We start from the raw sequence: 17,226 nt of genomic DNA on the forward strand, positions 1-17,226 counted from the left end.
CAGAACTCCATTCTTTTTTTTACCCCCTCCAAGGGAAATGCATAGCAATTTAAATCTTATGACAACAGACTTGCCTTTCTTTGTTACATTTCACGAATATCTTGAAAGTAGTCCATGGACCACAAGGGTCTGCTAATCACAGGCTGACAAAAACATTGTTACATTATGTTCATTGAAAACATTTCAGAAGCTAATAAATAAAAACAAACCAGTTCCTAAGAAAATGTCTTTAATTTTCATTTTATGGAAATACATTTTTTGGTTTTATTTCCATGATACAAAAATGTTAAATATCAAACATTTTCTGAAATCTAACAATGCAGATCCTTTTTTAAACAAGTAAAGGGCTGGTGCAGTTAGCAGGTTTGTCACAGGTACCAAAAACATTTTTACAAAAACCCCACAGGCTGGGGAAGGAGGAGGGAAGAAACAGATCAAGACTTAAGAGTGTAAACAGCAATAGATGTGAAAACAAAGAAAAACTACCTCCCACCAGGAAATTAATGTTTGAGACACTTGTAAGTTATAGGTTTTTGAAAGGTAGGTGTAAAGTTGGTATTTAGATGAATACTGGCTGCACAGAGGGTGGAGGGTAGAGAATGGAAAACCAAAAAAGATTTCCAGATAAAGTAACTGGTAGAAAGCAATATGAGAAATTGCAGTTCTACCTGTTTCAAGAATGCTGACGGCATACTGATATTGCCTGAAAAAGTAGCTAAAGATTAGGAGATTTGTGGTAACTCCCCTCAAGCACAGTAAACAGCCTAGCACGAAATCATAGAGTGCCAGTTCTTTTTGTACATTTCATAGCCAGCATGCCAAAGTAGGTGACAAAAATACATTTAGTCTTGCTTCTTAAATCTAACATCATTTACGACAGCAAGGGTTTCACATGGTCAACAACAAATCATATACTAGTTAATATACACACAAGTAAAATTGACAGTGATTGTTCAATAAACAGTTTAAAATAATTAAACTGATTTTCAGGACACATACTGCTTTGTTAACACCACTTTATTTAAATAAAGTATGGCTTCCAAGAGGTGTATTCTCGCAACCGCTTTCAATCAATTCCACTTGTTAAGGCAGTTGTTTCCTACCATGTTTCAGGGACTTCAAAAATTCCAGTGGAACTACTTGTGAGAGTTCCTAAAAGAGAGTGTCACAGAACAATAGATTAAAGATTTCAATATACAAATACTGAAAGGAATAAAAATTAAATCAAGAATATTTTGATTCTTTCAGACCATACAAAGACATTTTCTCCTCTAGAGTGAGGCTCTAGATACATTACTGGCAAGTCAATATTTACAAAGGGAAACGAAGAGACAGTTTATCTGCTAGAGCAGATATTGAAATGAAGTCTTAACTATTAATATTAATATTTGAGTATACTTCAAGACCGGCAGTGCTCCAGATGACCAATAATTAAGACATGACTTAATTTTTTAATATAGTCTAATCCATTTCTGCAAGAAATTACTAACAAAAGTTGAAATAGAATCAACAATAAATAGATCAATAAAAATAAAATCTTTTGAGGTTTAAGTTCATGTTACCTAGGGTTATTTAATTACTTTTTTCTTGTACAGGCTGCAATAACTCACACAACATAGCAAAAATAATAGGTGAAACTTAAGTTATCTGATTGTCACCTGCCTCTGTTTAGTCAGACATACAGTTCAAGGTACTTTGGCTAAAAAATATGTATTAAAGTCTGCAAAAATCCCCTTACGTCAATGGTAGGTGAAAAGTCTTCAACCCAATGAAGAACAATAAAGGCTATGGTTACAAACACCACACAGAACATTGCCGATACTAATGCCTACATCAAAACAGGTTTTAGAAGAAAGAGAGAGAGTATTTGGGTTTATAATTTGTATTAGAAACACTGTTGATCTTTCAAGCACTACATTGTGAGTTCTAAACTAGATTCAAAAAGAAAATTTACAAGATACATAAAAGAAAAACATTTTACCACCTGGTCAAATCCACAATTTGACACTTTCTTCTACATTTCAAAATCTGCATCTCCTGAAAGTGAGATCCCTCAAGCTTCAACAACTCGTAGTCTATGAAATGGGAATCATCTGCTCACAGTCCACTAAGCCTTTCAAATAAGCAAAGGCTTACTCAGAACATGTGGCAGACTGCAAGAACTGTTCAGGGTGACTATGATCCACCCATCTAAAACATTCGGAAGGGATTTTAGACACACTCACTTTTCATTACCATCTTGCCAAGTGTTATCAGAAAAAAACCACACAGCTAAGTGATTCATCAATGCAAAGCACCCAGAAAGCAAAAAGGCCTGCATTAGTTTAAAAGCCCAGTAGATCAGCACCTGTCCAGCAGCTTACTCCTCTTTCACTGAGGTGTCTCAGAAAGTCGACACATTCTCAGAAAGTGTTCTGGAGAGGAAAGGGTTTCACTGCAGTTGCAGACAAGTTACTTATACCAGGAGATATAAACCAGCAGTCTGACTGGGTCAAATTGCACTCAACCTGAAACAGCGCTGTGGCGAGAGGTGTGCCAGAGTGATAGTGAAGGGCAGGCAGGTAGACTGTCAAAGTTTTGGCTTAATTGTAGAGGTAAATAATATTCTGACCAGGCTGAGAAATCCCATTGTTTTCTCAACTTTCAGAAATATCTTATCTCACAAATAACTGTAAATAAGGGATGTTAGTACAGTATTCTTAGGATATATAGTCTTAAAGTGCTAATTAAAAGGGCACATATATTAGCTTTTAGGTCAGCAGGTAGGTTTATTAAAACTGGACTCATTTGCAAGCAACAGAGGTTGTCTAATGACACACATCTGGAAAGTCAAGCTATGTGCATGCAATTATGCCATGACTCCATCCATTCAAGCTTCAGGGAAAATGTTCATATTAAATTAAACTTACATTTCGTTGTAAAGTACGAATTAACAGGGAAATCTACTCTAGAATCCTACTTCAAGAATTCCTTCAATTTTGCTTACAATATGCAAAACATATCGGGTACCTTAACGAGGAGGTTGCATTAAAAAAAAAAAAAGAAGCTAAGAATAGCTACAAATATTCAAAGAGCTTTATTTTAAGGAAGAAAGTAAGCAAGTAAGATATGAACTACATTCAGCTTCCTTTGGTTGGTCTCAGGTGGGGTTCTGTTTGTTCATGGTGGGGTTTTTTTTTTTAGTTTTTGAATTTGGTATTTTGGGGGGTTTTATTTTTACAATTTTTGTATGATGCAATCTTCAGTTTAAATAACTTACTGCAAAATAACTTATAACAGTGACTTATTACATTACATTCACAGAAGTAGAGAAAAGTTAAGACATTCAAGGAAACAACTTCAGCTCTGTTCAGGCCTAGGGTAATTCCAAACAGAACAGAAAACCATGCACACTAACATTGCGCTTACCTGCTGGAACTTGTTCTGTCTTGATCTTTTTGAACTTTCTGGCTCTCTTCTTACCATCTGGAAGGGAGTCTGCGCAGGAGTCTGTCTGATCATATTCTGAATCTTGGCTGTCTCCCTCTTCCATATCATCAGAACCAGTTTCTTCCTGAATAGGACTCATGCTTCTCTTTCCCACTGTAGTGGTACCTGTAAAACTGAAATGTAGAAGAAACACGATTATGTACGAGTCAAGAATAACTATTACACAGGTACTAGCTGTTGTACCTCAATTAAACGCTTATGAAGGCAGTAGAATAAACTGTAGTAAGTGGTGTATTATGTTATCTGGAAGACCTGACTTAACTATAAAATTCCTTAAGTTGGCTATCCAACCCAATCTTACATAGATGAAGGTATTAATTCTTTGTACTATAGATGTCTCAGGCTTAGCTGCTATTCTGATGAGATCACTCAATTCAAATGTAATTAAAGCTGTTCTCTATCCCTTCCTAATTTTATTTTTTATTCTCCTAGTTATGAAAGCTCTTCTAAAGCATTCTCAATAGACACTAACTTGTATACAACTGTTAAGCCTCAAACACACACCTTGATATTGAAGGATTCTACATGCTAACTTCATGTCCTCTCCTGGAACTATATGCAGTTTTAAAAGCATTTCTGTTACATAAGGTAGAGAAAAACCATGAAGCTCCATATAAAAATACCCTTTAAATCAGGCCTTAAAGTGAAGAGTCCTGCCATCCAATGGGCTGGTAAAATAAAAAGCACAAAAAAATGTACCAGTATAGCATAGGTAGTATTTGAATGAAGCCTGACTAATACAGCATGAAGATGAACTTAGAGCTCCATTTCATTCAGCATACATTGAAATAAAGCTGCATAGATTTTCATTCAACTGGAATGCTATTGTTAAGTTTCCTTGAAAGCCAAGTGGCAATGTTAAAAATCAAATTAGCATGAGTAGAAGAAAATATGCACTAGCAAAGCAGCTATTTAAAAAAATAAGTTCCTCCTTCTTCTAGATATATTAATATCAGCTACTTAAATATCTATTTTAATGCTCTTTTAGAATAAACAATTGAAAAAAGGTAGTTGTAGATTTAAAAAACTTTAGTTTGTCATTAAGAACTACACAAAATAGCTATATGCATCTAAGCCATGTTCTGTTCTATTCTTTTCTTTAAATAAAAATTAATACAGAATGACAGAACAAAGCTTTACAAGCTATTTTATTTTTTCTTTCTAATCAGTAATAGCAGGGAATTTTGATGTTTCAATAAGGTTTCAGCTAAAGGACTGTTAAATTTGGCTGTATAGTTTTGGCTTTGAAATGGAATTTTTTCAGCTGAACATTTTGCAATTTAAAACAGACTCTTTCTGGGATGTCCAAAGGCAATAAACAAACATGAAACATATGATTACGCTTCATGCTCTTACTTCCACTTTAGGAGCACAAACACCGTTTACTTTGATGAATAGCTGGCTTTTCCTCTAAACCTTCATACACAGAAGGCCTTCTTGCATGATTTCTTACAAATCATCATTTCGAGTCACACTGCAACTACCATCAATAAAAAGATATAAGCCAAAAAGCTGGACAGAACTGTTTATCCTACACACACACTTCAATATTGTGAAACAGGCAAAAACTAGGTTTGCAAAGAAAAAAGGTCTTTTTAAAAAGCTCTTTAGAAAAGTTTATAAGAATGCTATTTTTGGGAAAGATATTCTGAAAAATACATAAGGAAGAAAAACTCATGAGCCATAAATTATGATCCCGGGATTTCCTGGACATATTATGAGCACTTGGCTCTTAGAAGGGAACTTTCACTTACTGTAGGAAGAAGTTCCCATTTTGAAAGGTCTTATGGCTGCATTTATTTTTTTTCAACTTAGACTCTTGAGAAGTTATTGCAAATAGAGAAAAAAGTTCTTGACCTTCAGTGCATATTTAGCTGTGTACTGAAGTACAAAATAAAAATTAATTTTAGGCCTTCTGTTCTTCTTGCAGATACCTGAAGGAAAAAAAAACCTCAAAAAACTAGCAGCACAAAATCCAAAATATAGATATTTTATAATCAAGAACTGTTGCCTTCTTCCTTTCTCCCAAAAATATTAATTTTATTCGACATTTATTACTTGATTGCATGGATTATAGATGGCTAAGGGTTTATTTTTATGTGCCTTACTCCTCTTTGACTTAAAATAAGATTCAAGGACTACAGCAACATTATTTATTCACTTAGGAATAGCTGCAAATCACTGTGGTTGTATATACAAGTTAGAGCATTACTCAGAGAAAAGTTCAGTTTTCTAATTATACCAGCTATTTTGGAATATGTCCATATTTCTGTGTCAATTTCCTTAGTCTGTTGAGAAACAACTGAACAAAGTTGAAGAACCGAACAAATTAATAGCTATCATTAATTGTCCAATTCAGATATACTTGTTTAGGATCCTTAACTGTTTGGATACGGAGCCATTTAGAGGCAGAGACTTACATCACCCATTAACAAATGTAGCACTTAGGTTTCAAAACACACATATACAACAGTTATCCAGGCAAGATTTTTTTGTTGTTTGATTGTTTTTGGGGGGTGTTATTTGTTTTGGTGAGGCTTTTAAAAAACATATATATTTAAGAAGTTTCTGAATTTTCTTTTTTATATTGAAATGGAGATTGCTCTAATTTTTTAAATAAAATTACTAGCCAAGTTGGGTTTGGTTTGGGTTTGTTGTTTTTTGTTTTTTTTTTTTTTTTTTTTTTTTTTTTTTTTTTTTTTTTTTTTTCCCCGGGGGGGGGAGGGGGGGGAGGCAGGGAACAGACAATGGATGACTACAAAAACAAAAACCGCAAGAAAAGCCTATCATACATTGCCAGCTGGCAATGTATGAACACAATATAGCTTTCACATCAGCCAGTGCTTCCTCAACCTCTCCCTTCTGTTGACCTGTTTTAATGCCAGCCCACAGGCAAACCTGACAAGGATGAATGCCACTGGAGGAAAGCGGTAGAAACAGAAAATCTAGATTTTATTCTCAACTTCTATTCCAATTAAGTACAATCCTGATCAACAAAGAATAAGTATTTTTGTTACATTCCAGTAGTATGACTAGCAACGTTAGTACTAGATGAATCAACAGGATATGGAGGAAGTATACATCACTACTGCTAGAAAGAACACAGACTCCACCTGATTAAACTGCCCATGAACTTTGGAATGTCATTTCAGCTACTAAATAGCAGCAACTCAACTAGTACTATGGTAATTATTTTGAAAGAATCAGCAAGTGGAAGGGGGCTAAAGGTGGGAAAACGATTACCAATATGTAGCATTAAACATTTTCTGTTTTGGAAAAGCATGTCCCACATCTAAAGGGGCCACTTACTTCATCACAACAGAGCATCTTGAATTGGCCTGGATACATACAGGCCTCCAACTTCAAGTAAATTTCATTTAAATGAAAAAATAAACCCTGAGTTTTCTTCCCACTTTGAACAACATTGAGGGCGGGGGAAGTAGTTACTGACCCATCATTAAAATCAGTCATTTCAAATTAGGAGCAGAGGAAATCTCCTGAAATAACACAAGAATACTGGAATGCTATAATAATTTGCTTGCAATATTTATTATGCATATCTTTAATGACTCAGCTTTCCCCAATTCTTATCATTTATTTCGTAATAAACCACTATAAACAACCATTTCTATAAAAATCACAAGAATCATCAGCAGAAATACATGAACGTTTCAAAAATGAGACAGACTATCTTCAGCAAAATAAACACATTCAAGGAAGCCGTGCTACAAACAGCACCCTGACTTGACAGAAGATGCAGAACTCCTACTTTTAGCTAGAGAACTTGTAAGGCAAAATGACGTATCGCTTTCCTGTACTTCATACTAGTTTAAGTAATTTGCCATTGGCCTTATTTTATTTTACTCATTCCTAGATGATTCAGGAAAATTAGAGTAAGTAACTACAAGTAGAGCAGGGTATCTACTTTTACACAGAACATACCTTATTTTTCATGCTATGGTTTAACACTGTTTTGCTAAGGAAACGATATTAAATACATGCATTTAACAGTCATGGCAGAACTGGCAGGCAGTCATTTGCTAAGCACAATGTCGCCGGTACTGTATAATATACAAGAGACCATGATCCATCCTTTTCAAAAGTGTATTCTGATTAGTGAACAGCTTTAGAAAAGGGGATCCTATTAACTACTTTGTCAAATGCATCAGTTTCTCTTCTACTTCTCCATCTAACATTAATAATTAGGCATATTGCCATTAAAATAAATTTTGATATCTAACAGTAGTAATAAGTTATATGCAAGGGGTATATGTTAACTATAAGTGATTTTACCTTGTGACTGCTATTAATACTATTACACTATATTTTCGGAAGAGTAGTTCCTCTAGAATATGGGACTGTAGTTCTTTTTTTTTAGTGAGACAGGAATTAAAGAATCTTTGTTACATACTTGTCAATCTGTCAATTTAAGACAAAAGTTCCTTACAAGAAATACCCAACAACTTCATTACTGAATGAAAAAGTAGCCAGGATATACTGTCATCATGGAGAGGAACAGCTATTCTGCAGCTGTGCTCCCTGGCAGAAACTGGTGCAGTAAGCTTTTTAAATAATAAATAAATAAAGGATGTGGTATCATGAAGCTATTATAAGAGATCAGCTGCTAGATACATCACAGTATTGAGTGCTCAACTATATATGATTCCAGTTAATCTGGACAAATATACACATATACTTGTCCTGATTGCTTCATATAAATATTTATGTTCTATTTTATATAAAAATTATTATATAATATATAAAAATCTAAATAAATATTTTTGAGATATCTTTGTCTAGAAACAAAAGGAAAATGTTCATCCTAAGTGAACTGAAAGACCACAAAATTTGCAGTTCCATGTTATACCTACCCAGATTACATTTATGAGGAAACACAAAATATTAGTTGATAGGAGAACACAATCTAACTGGTAACAAATAAAAATAAAATTAAGAAAAACGTGTCAGAAGACCTGCATCAAAGGGAATTTGGGACAGAAACAAATCAGTTTATTAATGGAATAATGACAGAACAAAAATTCACGAACATCAATTACAAAGGAAGTTCTATCAACAAAATAAAGGCTGCAATCTAAGGCTATCAAAATGCTGACCATCTAAAAACAATGCTGTTTCTTGTAGAATTTTACAACACTAGATAAAATAGATTAAAAATTCTCAAGAAGATTAAGTGCTTAGGCATACAACTCATTGCAGTGTATCATAATTCTAAGGAAAGAATTAACTGAAAATTTTATTCAGCAATTTTCCAAATTAATACATTTGCCGCAGTCAAACTTCTTTGCGAGCTTTGCGAGACAACAGATCAGCGTTCCGCATTTACTGTTTTCCAAAATATATCTTAAAAGAGTAAGTTGTCTATGGTTCAAACCATAAGCTGCCACTCTTACCATCTGTCTAGTATCTGTGAGATACCAAAACCCCAACGTTCATTGAGGAGAGATATGTCCCTTAGTAGAAACAAAACTAGGACTTCGTATTTCTTTGCAGTAGACTCACAATGTGATAAGTTTTTTCACACTATTTAATACAGACTTAGTTATAGACCTAAACCTTAGCCACATGTAAACTAGTGCCAGGACAATCTTTAATGCTCCTCATCTCTTCACAGCATGCACTCCCAACTTTTCCTAAGCACAATAGTTCAATTAAACTTACTTCATTTGATACGGATTTTATCACCAAGTTCATCCATATGGGTTTTAAGGACCAAACATGTCTAACACATTTAGCATTCCCACCATGACAAAAGCCATGAAAATTTGACAACTAGACAAAAAATTAATTTTGCAAAGCAGGCAAATCATAAGCTCATGTAAGTGAGAACAGAACAAGTTTAGTGTATTTGTTACATGACAAATAACATTTATAGGAAGATATGAGAGCTAGAACTTATCACAGCATTCCCAAGAAAGATAAAGCAGAAAGACCTCAGTGTTTGTTTTATTACCATTTCATTTGGTCTGTCTACCCAGGGGAAAAAAAAACCAAAACAGAACAAAACAAGAAAACTAACAAAAACACACCCCCAAAACACGACCTTACATTTAACTCATGCACTCCACTGGACTGGAACTTATTTTTATATAGAACTGATAGAATCAGGGGGTAGGGTGGTGGTTAAGAATAGCAATACCTTGATAGGTTAATTATATAATTTTATTAATATTAAAAGACCCTTCCCATTCACAGCTACACAGATAACAAAAAGAAGCCTCCTCTTAGCATCATATATCCAAAACCTGTCAGTAATGAGAGGGGGTAAAAATAGAACAAGTTGTACACACAGCAATATGCTGTACCAGAACCAAAACGTGCATCTCCTGCCTTAATTTTTTCCTTAAATAATGAACTAAAACTTTTTTTTTTTTTTTAAAGTTTTACTCCAAAACCTTAAAAAGCCATGCAAATGTTATCGTTTGCTTTCCTGTTTCTCAAGCACAAGGAAAACTTCGTCAGGACTGCTCAAGATGGTAATTTATAGCCTTCTCTGTGGCAGTATTATCGCCATGGAAAAGTCATCCAAAAACCAAGACAGCCTTTACAAGGTTATAAGATGACAGCTAAGTTTCCAGATGACACAACCCATTCAAAGGTGTCAAATGAATAAAGAAAATAATTCTTTTATTTTGGTTATAAGAAATGGTGCTGCTACATCAAGCTCAGAAGCTGCGATTTGACCTGCCCTCAAAATCCCAATATTTTAAAAATTTGTCTAAACATGTTTGTGAGCAAATTATCTCTGCTCCTTTACCTATGATCTTGTGACAGCTGATGTACCACTACTGATTTACATGTAAAGAAATGTGCACCAAAAAAAAAGTCGCCTATTGGTTAAGAACTACCTGAAAATTGCTAGTCTTTTAATAAAAATGCAATAAAAATAAGAGTTGGCAATGCAGGAAAAGTCTCACCTGTTAACACAGTAGTATCGACTCGGGGATACGTAAGGTGTGCATTGAGTTTTTAACCGCTTTCTCTCCATCTCCTTCCAACTATCTTCTGTACATTTTCTCTTTGCTTGTTTTTCTTCATGTTTTTTCTCAACATATTCTGCATATGTCTGGATCCTATAACTTTCAGCATACCTGCTGGTGTTTACAGCTAGGGGGAAGAAGAGTGATGTTACATACAAAACACTGTTAAATGCCAGCACGTCCTCTCCTGAAATAACGTATTTTGAATAGCAGAAGGCAGTGAGCTATTTGTTCTGTTCACATGAACAATTTCTAGTTCCATTGTTAGTCATCAGAAAAAATAAAAAAAAGAAAATGCTGTACTCTCCTAAATTCACATGGTAATGTTTGAATTGGATATTCAAAACTCTTCTCAGAGTCAGACTTCATACAAAAAGGGTTAAATCTACTTAAGACTTTTCTTTCAAATTAGAAACCATCAATTCTTCAGTTGTAACCCTCTTCCAGATTGCTTGTTGGCAAGAAAAGATTTCCTGGATTTTTTCCCTTTTAGTCTCATTACTTAACCCAGCAGGTTTATTTTGCAACTCTGCCAGGAAAAGACGACATTTGCAAAGCCTCTGCCAAAATTCTGTTTGATTGCTGTGAAACATAAGCTTATTTGAGCTGCATTTTTGGTTGCACAAGATACCCGTGGAAGCAGCACTTAGCTAATATCCAGCTGTTCCATCCTTGTATCTTTCTCATGTTTGGTCTTCTTTTAACTATAAAAGACCGAAGTTCAAGGTAGAAGGATTTCTGTCAATGCAAAATTAGAATAACTTCAAAAATAAAGAAAAAACTTTCACTGCCTTCACTCAGCAACAATTTACCAACATTCCTTCAAATCCCAGCATCTTCACAGCTCTCAGCCTTTAGTCTGCAAGCCAAGCTCTGGCCTGAAGCCATCACTGTAACAGATGAATCAGCAAATTAAACTGACTGTCAACTGGTGTCCTCTGCTGTTTTCAGCCTAACTCACTGAAAGGAAGTATTGTAAACCAACCAGTAAACCAGTTTAAATATAAAAAAAACCCCAACCCAGACTGTTTTTCATGTACTTGGACTGCGCATTTTAAAATACCATAATTGTAATGGAGACAAAATCCTGATTTTATTATGTACTTCCAGTCTTCTTGTAAAAAATTCAGCTGTGTATCCAACTTTCTGATTCTAGTTGAAGTGTTGTCATCTTGAATACAGGTATTCTGTATTAACTCTAGCCCAAACACTAGAAATAGCAAGCTCCAGCATCACAATTCATAAAAAATGAGGAAGATGGGTGGATTAGTTTTTTTTCCTCTTTCCAAATAAATCATCTGTTCTGCACATTGGCTATGCTACAGTGAAATGAATTATCCATAATACCAGTCACAGCACATAGATGCTGCTTCTGCAAAGTCTTCCAAACGTACATAAAACTGGGCAACAGCTTTGTATACTTAATTTTAATCCCAAGAATAGATACCAGCCATTATGATTAATAGCCTCGTGAGATTGTTGCGCTAACCAAAGAGATGTTATGCATACCTTGTTTTGAACTGTGAAGTTACAGGATCTGTTTGTAAGAATTAGGAGTGTATTTATTGCCCATGAAGTTATGGTGCAGGCATCATGAATGAATTAATAATGTTCACTGGAGTTACTGCATGCCAGCCGACATTCCTCAGGGTAAAATTTGTTTAGTTAAACTCAAGTATGTTTTTACTTGCTAAAATCAAGCACATAGTTACCATGGACCACCTGATAAATAGTGATTTGTTAAAACACAATAACCATTTCACATTATTTGTTTTGCTATAAACTAAGAGACAAAGTTATGGCTCTTCCATTTAATTCCCTGACAAACCCGGCCTGTATTTAAGGGGGGGGGAATCATCCTTATGCAGCCTAAAGATAATTTTAAAATAAACCTGTGTAAGAGTCAATATTTTTGAACAAAGACAACTCTACTTTCCTGAGATAAAGCCTATATTTTGCAGCAACCCATTCATATTACACATGCACACACAAGTACATACATATATGTAACGTTAAAAGTTATATGCTGAATATATTGCTTCATGCATTGAACAACTGAAATGAAGGCATATGGAGAATTCTATGAAGCCACACTGATAAATCAATCTTGCATGGTTTTGAACTGAAGAGCAGCTCCCTGTAAAAGTTTAAAATACATTTTCTCTGATGCTTTTTTGATAAATGATGTCCACATTGCCAAACAAAGCAAATACAGTTACATTGCTCTGCATTGCCAATAGAATGCAGTTACATCGCTCTGCATCGCCAATAGCATTGCTAGAATGCTTTGTGAATTCTAACAAACTAAAGAGAACTTAGGGGGGTTGATTTACTTATTTATTTGATAAGAGAGAAGACAAATCTTTCTGTGAGAAACCTGACCTAGTAACCAAGACCCCATGGCTGCATTTCATTACGCTAGTTGCAGCCATAAAGTTAAGTTTCTGTTTTATAGTAGTATAATAGTAATTGCATGTTATTTTAGGAAAAACATTTCTAGAGGACGGCATCTTCCCTAGTTACTAGGCAAGCTGTTCAACAGGCTGACTGATGTTGAGCGATCCAAGAGGAATGTGTACAAAGATACTCTTTCACCAAGTCCTTGCTCTTATGCAGACTAGAATCCTGACAGATGGCCACTGACAGCCTTTAGTCTCTTAATAAATAGACAATTTTTTAAGTGAACTGTGTAGGTAAAAACCCAACAATATATAAATAAAATAAATACACAGAACTACAGAGATTAAGGCTGCAATACTGAACGCTCAAGTTTATAAAATACTAAAGTAAAAATTCACCTGTGAAGTCTTAAAGGAACCTCTGTATAGATGCTGTGTTAGTCTTATCTGATCATGTACTAATTAAAACATGGGATGGATGCCTCAGTCGGATCGACAGTGTTCAATTTGTGAGTAGCTAATTCAGTATTTTGTTTTTTTCTCACTAGTCATTGTATGGTTCCACAGCCTGCCTTACTGACTTCTAGGGCTATTCACGTTCCATTTTAAAAAATCAGAAGTTTGCATGTGCATTTTTTTCATCATGGCATCGTCCAGTGTTTCAAAGCAAAGCTCATCAGCTGAAGCAGAGCCTATTTTATAAACAGAAACCGGAAGTAAAGATTCAACATCCCAAATTAGAGGGTATCTTTTAAATTAACCTAAATGGAATTAAATTGTCCACTACACAGAGCGTTCAATCAGGGTTGGGTTCCTACACAGCAAATGTATTAACATATTCCCAGAGAAGTCATAAATCAAAATTCTCCAAAAGAAACTGCATGTGATCACATGGCCAGGAACTTTATCAATGGATAGGCATAATTCACCTATAATATGTTAAATATTAGCAAAATTGGCATTGCAATATTAATTATTTTTTTTTTAGCCTATAGGCGGTTTTCAGACCTTTAAGCATACCTACACTATTTCTGCTGCAAGGCATCCCACTCTTACACACATTACGCAGCACATGCAGGAGAACAGGGTGATCAGGCCCAGTCAGCATGGGTTTGTGAAGGGCAGGTCATGCCTATCAAACCTAATATCCTTCTATGATAAGGTGACCCACTTAGTGGATGAGGGAAAAGCTGTGGATGTTATCTACTTATATTTTTGCAAAGCTTTTGACCCTGTTTCCCACAGCATTCTCCTGGAGAAACTGGCTGCTTGTGGCCTGGACAGGTGTACTCTTCGCTGGGTAAAAAAACTGGCTGGATGGCCGTGCCCAGAGAGTGGTGGTAAATGGAGTTAAATCCAGTTGGTGTCCAGTCACAAGTGGTGTCCCCCAGGGTTCGGTGCTGGGGCTGGTTCTCTTTAATATCTTTATCAATGATCTGGATGAAGGGATTGAATGCACCCTCTGTAAGTTCGCAGATGACACTAAGCTGGGCGGGCGTGTTGATCTGCTTGAGGGTAGGTTGGCTCTGCAGAGGGATCTGGACAGGCTGGACCAATGGGCTGAGGCCAATGGTATGAGGTTCAACAAGGCCAAGTGCCGGGTCCTGCACTTGGGACACAACAACCCCATGCAGCGCTACAGGATTGGGGCAGAATGGCTTGAAAGCAGCTCGACAGAAAAGGACCTGGGGGTGTTGGTTGACTGCCGGCTGAATATGAGCCAGCAGTGTGCCCAGGTGGCCAAGAAGGCCAACAGCATCCTAGCCTGTATCAGGAACAGTGTGGTGAGCCGGACTAGGGAAGTGATCATCCCCCTGTACTTGGCACTGGTGAGGCCCCACCTCGAGTACTGCGTTCAGTTTTGGGCCCCTCACTACAAGAGGGACATTGAGGTGTTGGAGCGTGTCCAGAGAAGGGCTACAAAGCTGGTGAGGGGCCTGGAGGACAAACCTTATGAAGAACAACTGAGGGAGCTGGGGTTGTTTAGCCTGGAGAAGAGGAGGCTGAGGGGAGACCTTATCACCCTCTCCAACTACCTGAAAGGAGGTTGTAGAGAGATGGGGGCTGACCTCTTCTCCCTGGTGACAAGTGATAGGACGAGGGGAAACGGGTTCAAGTTACATCAGGGGAGGTTTAGACTGGATATTAGGAAACATTTTTTCACTGAAAGGGTTATTAAACATTGGAATAGGCTGCCCAGGGAGGTGGTGGATTCACCATCCCTGGAGGTGTTTAAAAAAAGGGTAGATGGGGCACTTAGGGACATGGTTTAGAAGTGGCTTTTGTCAGGGTAGGTTAAAGGTTGGACTCGATGATCTTAAAGGTCCCTTCCAACTTCAGCAATTCTATGATTCTGTGACTAATTAGTTGGACCAGAAATTTTATATGCATTTCTCCAGCCTCTCTCACTAGAATTATGAAAGTTACTGATAGTTGCTAGTGTTGACTCAATATAAAAAGCATCGGGCACACTCTCTGTTGGCTTCTCTCAGAAAGAGCTAATTAGCCGTCATTTCTGCTGATTTCTGCTCTTATCCTACCCTCTCCAATTTGTCTTTTTCCCAGTTCAGTCTTTTCTAGGTGTGTCTTTATCTCATATTTGTCTTGCAATCTATCATAATCCTAAATATTCTTCAATATTAAACTCACTGTTTCCTATTTTCTCTGGCAAGACCATACTCCTACCTCCTTTTTTCAATTGTTTGTCTCTGTTACCATTAGGCACCAGTTTTCCCCAACTTAATGAAGCCACACCCCATTATCCATTTCTGGTTCTTTATCCCAGTTGTTTTTTTTCATGCAGGGTAGTCCTTGTCAAAAGCATTTTTCTTTAGAGTCAAACCAGTTTAATTTCTAAACCTGGTCCAATCACAGCCTCTTTGCTCTATCCGAACACGTAAACAAATTAGTTCTCAATCCCATCCCTATTCACTAGTTCCTTGGCCATCCCTTGCCTAAAACAAGGAAGCAGAGCTGACAACGGGGCTGGAACCATGCGCTGGTCTGTGTAGCACTACAAAAAACCTTGGTGAAATGAAACCTTGGTCCGCCTCCAAGAAGGACCAGCATACCCCAAACAGGCAAACAAAAACATATTACAAAAATTATTACATTACCATTATTTTTTTTTCTTAAAATAGTCCAGTTTGAAAGCCAAAACAAAGAACACTAAAGAACAAGGACAACACTGGCACAGCTCTTCCTCCCCCACCAGACTGAATGATCATTTTTTTTAAAACTATGAGCAATCTTTAGGATTAGGAAGGAGGCAGGCTATACTGACTCCTACCAATAAATTACTGTATTTAGTGTTCTTTCTTAATGTTTCTTCACTTGAAGTAAGTCCATGTAGTACCCCAGAGTTAATTAGGAATGGTACTCACGCAAATAGAGAAAAATAGCGCAGATTCAACCTCACAATCTCTGTGCTCTCTTCTCTCCCAGTACATACAAAGAATGAAGTTCTAAACTAGCTGGCTACTTTATTGCATTATTCATGGATTTTCAAAATATCACAGGCATGTAGAAGAATCTAGAAGACTATAAAACCAGTATGTTTCTTTAGCAGGGAAGAACTGATCCTCGGAATAACTGCCCTATGTAGTATGTTACTCTTAGCCCTTGCAAAAGTATAATTTAAAAAAAACAAGTAAGTGTAGTGGATTAGACCATTTTCTCAAGTCTGGTTATGAAAAAAAAAAAAAAAGCAAAACTGTTAGCAGATCAGAAGAATTCCAATTCATTTGTATTTCAACAGAAAGACCTGAATGTTTCTTAAATCCTGCTTTTAAAGTGCTGGATTTTGTTTGTGGTTGGGGGTTTTTTTTGTTTTTTTGTTTGTTTGTGTTTTGGTTTTTTGTTTTTTTTTAAATTTTTTTAATCTGGAATGCTCACATCAACTCATCACCAATCAGCTGAAGAGCACAGTGGATTTTTAGGAGTGTAAACCCATCTAACACTGTTACTCTCAAAACTCTTACTCTCTAAGGCCTCATTAATTTATCAGGGTAAGACACCTAGATATGACAGACAGGATTCTTTAAAGCCTTGGTCATCAACCCACACTATCAAGGCAGCAATTTTTCTTGAGTTGGATGTATTCAGCATACCCTTTCCTAAATCTTCTATTGAGATGAAACCTTATCCTGAAAATAGTTTTCCTGCACAGGTCTCCTTCTAATAGAGTCAAACAAATCTTTCGATTGTGACTGAAGAGAGTCAAAAGTAACTGCTAATTCAGCTACAGAAAGCCTGACCGCCTGCTTTCCATTTTCCATAATAGCTGTGCTACTGCATCAAAACCCTTTTGCACATGCCAAGGTAACTACAGCAGACTTGCC

General features: G+C 36.3%; 1 protein-coding gene across 6 annotated transcripts in view; it reads right to left on the bottom strand.

Moving 5' to 3' along the window:
- Positions 1–212: 212 nt before the first annotated feature.
- The window catches only part of PARN (poly(A)-specific ribonuclease), a 60,238-nt gene continuing 43,224 nt past the window's right edge, over positions 213–17,226 (bottom strand). For all 6 annotated transcript variants that reach the window (XM_074598198.1, XM_074598196.1, XM_074598199.1 and 3 more), the window contains 3 exons: positions 10,425–10,614; positions 3,409–3,602; positions 213–1,152 (listed from right to left, as the gene is read on the bottom strand). In XM_074598198.1, coding sequence (XP_074454299.1) covers positions 1,100–1,152; positions 3,409–3,602; positions 10,425–10,614 — 437 coding nt within the window. In that variant the 3' untranslated portion in view covers positions 213–1,099. The remainder of the gene's footprint in view (positions 1,153–3,408; positions 3,603–10,424; positions 10,615–17,226) is intronic.

The sequence above is a fragment of the Larus michahellis genome, chromosome 8 (assembly GCF_964199755.1).
Source record: "Larus michahellis chromosome 8, bLarMic1.1, whole genome shotgun sequence".
NCBI lineage: Eukaryota > Metazoa > Chordata > Aves > Charadriiformes > Laridae > Larus > Larus michahellis.